A 6,417-nucleotide genomic window follows, 5' to 3' on the forward strand; every position below is an offset into this window, starting at 1 on the left:
TTATTCTACAAACAGCTTATATATCCTCACATGAATAGAGCGGGAACACATTAGGCCATCTCCTAGGCAACCAGGTGCATGGGCTCTGGTCACATAGTATCTAGCAGTCAGGTAGGCCATGAATTAGCATCTCTATAAGACATCCTCCAAATTACAAAGGAAGGAAGCACCAAATATCCTGACCAGTTCCAGTCAACACCTCTCCTCAGGAGATCTACATTTGTAACAAGAGAAGCTAGGAGCAGCACATCCTGGGTATTGTTAAGGTAGAGACAGTTTGACTGCAGAGCTACGTGATCAGCTCAGACCGGGCTAATGGCCTTTGTGCCATACCGAAATATGGGCCTACACTTCCCTCAGGAGCCTTCAAGGATGCACGCTGATGGAAAACACATGGTGGCCTGAGTTTATAGCTCTACTGGGGAACTGGGACCCTAAGGAGGGCTCTTCTGAGCAGTCATGGTACACCTCTTCCTGCAAAAGCAGGAAGTCAGCTTTCAACCTAACCCACACACACCTACTATTTCAAATGAGAAAAGACCTTCTGGAACAGTATTCAAATGCCCCTCTTTTCTCTCTGCCTTTGGCCTCTCACCTTCGATTCCCCAGAGCCTAGTATTTGAGAAGTGAAACTGAACATACCACCCTTTTCATGAGGGGGGGGGGGGAGAAAGAACCTTGGAGGCCTTTTCATTGGGCTTATTTAGCATTGGTCACACACAACCCTTAACCATGAACAGTGTTGCCGCTGCACTCCTTGTGTGGACTCTGACCTCTCCCAGCAGCAGTGGCCATGGCAGAGGGGATGCTTGGCCCACACACCGGGCCTGCAGCAGTGGGGGCTTGGAAGTATTCTACCAGAGTTGCGGTAAGGTCTTGTGAAATGTTTGTTTGGGTTTATGGGGAAATTAAGGCCTTGTGGTGTGGACAACATGAGTACGAAGTAGGTATGCGTGAGGGATGAGGTGCTCAGCAGCCCAGGGCTCCGTCCAGCTGCAGTGAGTCTTTAAGGGCCATGGGCAGCTCTTGGGAGCTGTGAAAAGGGAAAGAAGAGGAAGAGCAGGACAGCCTGCTGAAAATAACTAAGACACAGAGAGAGAGAGAGAGAGAGAGAGAGAGAGAGACAGAGAGAGAGAGAGAGAGAGAGAAAGGTAGCTGGACAAAACCTTTGAAGAGTCTGCCTGTGTGTGTCAAGGACGATGCCTAGTACTTCATTCGCATGATCTTTGCTTTATGAGTATAAACAGGGGGCCAGAGTTGCTAGCTAACTTTGCAAAGGCTCTCCAGCTAATACTGTACAAAGTATGCTCCTGGGTGACAGAGAAGACAAAACCTCGAGTAAATATTTGTGGAATTAAAGCACATCAATCACTGGCCTCTCCAAATCCAAAAGCCGTGCTCTTAATTAACCCTGGTGTGCAGAATTCTGTTGCTGTGTAGAATCGCATAGAGGAGCGTGGAGGAGAGTTCACAGAGAGAACCGCGTGTATAAAGGCAAAAGAAGCCGTGGCATGACCAGGCGGAGTTCAGGGAGCTGAGACAATGATGAGCCCCAGACAGGGGAGCTGTCTGTCTTTGGCTTTGAGGAGCATCTACTTTGGAAAGATCCCTTGCCTTGAGTGGTTACTCGGGATGTAGTATTGCCGGGAAGCCTTTTTGTGGCTGAAAATAGGGTTTGGAGCTAGGAGTCATGACAGTTCAGGAAGAAAACCATGACCATGTGAAAACCACTCAACGGGCTTTAGACTGGGGGGATCATGGGTGCACTCTGGGCTCAGCAGAAAGGCAAGTTGAGCCCTAGGAGCTCCTGCAGGGGTGGCCCAGACTCTGTCTTCTGAAAGGACACTTTTAGGGGTTGACTGTCTGTACACTCCCAGATGCAGAGAGTCTCCCACTCCGCTCCTGGGTTTGTAGGGCAGCAGCCTCACTCAAAGGCTGCCTGGAATTACACTCTGGCCAGCAGGGTTTTGAGGCAGTGTTAACACCTCAGGGGCTTCTGGGAGCCAACTGTGAGGCCGGAAACGTAGTTGCTGTGATATTCTAGGGTCATGTTTCATTTGTCTCTATTTGTTGCAGTTGTAATTTTAGTTCCAAGAGGAGAGAACTTAAGATAGAAATTGTTTTCTGAATCATTAAAAACAAAATCCTTCAAGAGAAAGAGGGACCATCAGAAATGGTTTTTGAATGTTCGGTACAAACTAAGAAGCTAGATGTGGTAGTTCGTGCCTCAAATCCTAACACTTGGAAGGTAGAGGCTAGAGGGTGTGGAAGTTCAAGGTCATCCTTGACTTCGTAGTGACTTTGAGGGCAGTATGGGCATACATAATAATACAATACAAAATTATAGTAAGTAATTAAAAATAAAAATATCTAAACAGGAAGCGAGCACATTTTTCTGAAAAGCAGAAGTCCTAACTTGTTCAAGTAAGAGAACTGCAAAAAAAGAAAAAGGAAGAAGAAGCCAATGTTGTTTAGTCTAAATGCAAGACTATGCGGGAATCTTCCTACATTAATTCATAAAATAATATTTTAAGAAGCCTAGTTATGTGGTACCAATGCCTACTAGTGTATTTACTCATATGCAGCCTTCATTAACACAAACAATATGTGGCAAAGCTCTCCACTTCCTTCTTATGGATGTTTGTATGAGGGTGACCTCCCAAACACGAGATTCCTAACAGCGATGGCCATGTCTCTGACCATATACCATAGTAGCATTCACAGGTTCCAAAGATGAGGTCGTAAATATTTTCAGTGACCATTTTCAGCCTACTTCGAGAGACATAATATTTTACCTCACACAGCCTTGGGTGGATTCAGTGAGAAGGAAGGACTACAGGAAAAGTTAGTTCTTTGCAAATACTACATGTTTCATAAATCTTTGCTGTTGGTAACTTTATATGGTATGATACAGCCAATAGAACAGTGGCTCTCGGCCTTCCTAATGCAGTGACCCTTTAATACAGTTCCTCATGTTGTGGTGACCCCAACAATAAAATTATTTCACCGCTACTTCACAACTATTATTTTGCTACTGTTATGAATCATAATGTAAATATCCGATATGCAGGATATCTGATATGTGACCCTGAGAGGGGTTGCTACCCACAGGTTGAGAACCACTGCAACAGAAATATCTCTGACTATAGGCTTAATTAAAGGCAAATGAAACCAGGAAGTGACATTTCAGAAATTAACCAGTTTTCAAGAAGTTCAACAACTTTGCCAGATTCTGAGGTATAAACCACGAGAGAAACTTTCCCCCAAATAGCTAGCTTTCTGGACGGCGTGTCTAAGCAGTGCCACTGTCCCTTGGTGTAGATGAAGGCCTGGAGTCAGGACACACCGCCAAGAGCCATTGTAGAACCTTCTTCCCTGGATGCAGCATTCAGAGGGGCCGGCTCATTTCAAAAGTTCAGTTGTCATAGAAATAAATGAGCCATTCACACCCCCAGGAAATCCTCCGTAACTATTGTTGAGGTGGCTGCTGTGGAGTTTGCTAGAAAGTTTTTCATAGGGGTCCGATTGCAGGGGTCTCGGTGATGCTACCTGGCAAAGCTTGAGAATAGACTCCAATCTTGCTGCTTCACATGCTTTTCAAGGACTTATTTAACAAGGAGGCAGAGGCGATGAGAGGCTCTGTGTCCCGGGCCTGAATAGCTCCACGCTCCCTTTCCTTCTCTCTAATACCCGCAGACAACTTGGCCATGGAAAATGTCCTTGGAAATAGTCTGCATCAGGGGACTGCCAGCTGAGGCCTGCAGGCCAAATCTCACACTTGGCCTGTGAGCTAGGAGTTACTTCTTCGTTTTTAAATGATTGAAGAATTCAAAATAAGGATAATGCTTCTGGTGCTATGAAAAACACCTGACATGATCAGCCTCATAATGGAAAGTTTATCATGGCTCCTCGGGTTGAAGTTTCGGTCTGTAGATGTGTGTGCCTGTTGCTTTGGGCCTTTGGTGAGATGTTCTTCATATCAGGACTGAAGAAAACAGACCACCGCCCATTCGGGAAGTGAAAGGGTGAAAGAACAGACCAGATTTCTCAGTTCCCTTTGGGGGCCACCCACGGCTGCCCACGGACTTCTACTGACAGTCTTCCTGGGGAGACGAACAAACACCACGGAAAGGGAACTAATGACAGACTAGAGTAACCATGCCACCAAAGTCCAGTTTAGAGTCTCAATGAGTGTGTTGGGATTACTCATAGGCGTGTGGGTGAGGGGTGGCTTACAGGAGCCGGGATCACTCAAATGTGGTTTTCACCGAAAGCCCATACCAACACAAGTGAGACTCACAAAAGCTGGTACCCTGGATCTGCCTGCACCACTTGGAGGCAATCTGGTAGGTCAGAGGCTCATCTCCTCAGAGATCCTTACTGCTTACGTGACCCTGGGGGTTGGGGGTATCTTGTACATCTGGTAAATTTCAGAAACTTTCTGAGATTTTTTTTGAGTTGCTTCTCCCTGGGTCTTAAGGAGCTTCCCTTTAGATCTTTCTGAGTCCTGATGAGCTTCCTTCCACAACTGAGCCAATTATAAGAGATTGCTGCACAAATTCCTACCAAGCCCCACCTCTTAAATGTTCTACCATCTACCACTAACTCCACATTAGTGAACAAACCGTTGGCACATAGGATATCGGGAGACATTTAAGATCCACACTAAAGCACTGTGATACATGAAGACTGCACGAAAATTACATGTATGCCCTTAAGTAAAGTTTTACCGGCATGCAGCTTCATTCATTCTTATATGTGTTGTTGATGGTTATTCGTATGCCATAACAGCAATGCTGATTGGTGTAACCTTGACACACCTTAGCACACAACCTTAGATACTAACCATCTTTATAGACATGGTTGACCAAAGGTGGGAAAGAATCTCTCAAAATTGCCACTAGATCAGATCATCAAGTTCTGGAACTTCTAGGTGGAGAATGGCTGTATAAACAAAGGAACCTTAAAACTACCGTGTTAGTAAGAAATCAGTAGGCTCCCTCTCAGAGAATCATCACTGTTATAATAATCTCCCTCTTAAGTTCCAGCTTTTATGAGTCTAACCCATGTTGGTGTGGGCTTTTGGTGATGTAGCTGCGTTAAGTATGTTCTTTTAAAACTAATAGTCACTTAGAATGGTAACCCTCATATGAAAATCCTAGAGGGAGGCTGGATGTGGATCTCCATTTCCAGGTGTAGAAACTGAACCACATATATAGTGAGCAAACAAGATAATATGACTGAGCTTAACACAAACCTAAGAGTTCCAACTCACCCTCTCCTGGCATTCTAATAGGCAAACAGCTAGGAGGAAGAAGAGGAGGAGGGAAAACAGTTTTCCCTCTCTCCCTGACCCCTATCCCCACCCTCTGGGAATTCTTTTTGCCAGTATGAATGGTGTGTTTGCCAGTCAGGACCCTCCTGGGCAGTTGGCATGGTTACATCACAAAGAAGCCGGTTCCCCCATGGAGTAGTCAGTGAAGAAAGGAGGATGCTCTATCATGGGCAGTATGTCGTGAATGATTCCCATGGGACCCAGCCATCTCCTGAGAGTTTCCAGGGTCTCCAGTTAGTGCTACATCTGGTTCTCAAGCTTCAGATTCTCAGTCAACATCTGTCCTCCAGGTCAGTGGTTCTCTACCCTCCTAACACTGCAACCCATTAATACGATTTCTCATATTGCAGCCACCCCAAGCAGGAAATTATTCTGTTGCTACTTCATAACTGTAATTTTGCTACCATTAAGAATGGTAATGTAAATATCTGATATGCAGGATATTTGACATGTGACCCCTGTGTAAGGGGGTCACGGCCCACAGGGTGAGAACCACCGCTGGGAGACAACCAGCCTCATTCACATCTGTCTACATAGCTTTTATAAGTTGTTGAAGTTTGCTTTGGGGTAGCAATTTACCTGACCTCCAAAATGTCCCTTAATTATGAAAATCTAAATCCAATCACGCGCATGCACCTGCATAATCCATCAAGGTAGTCAAACAGGACGATTAATCAGGCTTTAAGAATGCAGAACAACGCTGGCAAAATCCCCCACTGAACAGAGGGCAAACTACGAATGACCTACCCCAGAATTCAATGAACAAGGCATAGGGATAAAATGTTCATCAGAAAGTTTTAAGGTGCCCTGGGAGGCAGAGAATAAGGGAAAGGGGGCTGCTTTCCCCTTTCCCTAGAACCTGATAATTCTGAATTAAACCAATTAAAACCAATACCAAAGAAACAATGAGAATATCAAACACCCGAAAGAATCACAGGCCGTGTAATCATTCAGCAATGCTTTCCAACCCTGCACAGAAAGTCATCTCTTAGCTTATGCTGTGTGCAATTAAGGACAGTATTGAGAGATGGAGAGAGAGAGAGAGAGAGAGAGAGAGAGAGAGAGAGAGAGAGAGAGAGAGA

At 45.2% G+C, this 6,417-nt stretch overlaps 1 protein-coding gene across 1 annotated transcript in view; it reads left to right on the forward strand.

Annotated features, from left to right (window-relative positions):
- Positions 1–707: 707 nt before the first annotated feature.
- Ly86 (lymphocyte antigen 86) overlaps positions 708–6,417 on the forward strand; it is a 65,183-nt gene continuing 59,473 nt past the window's right edge. Inside the window, exon 1 of the mRNA XM_005355049.3 lies at positions 708–868. Coding sequence (XP_005355106.1) covers positions 733–868 — 136 coding nt within the window. The 5' untranslated portion in view covers positions 708–732. The remainder of the gene's footprint in view (positions 869–6,417) is intronic.

The sequence above is a fragment of the Microtus ochrogaster genome, chromosome 16 (genome assembly GCF_000317375.1).
Source record: "Microtus ochrogaster isolate Prairie Vole_2 chromosome 16, MicOch1.0, whole genome shotgun sequence".
Classification (NCBI taxonomy): Eukaryota; Metazoa; Chordata; class Mammalia; order Rodentia; family Cricetidae; genus Microtus; species Microtus ochrogaster.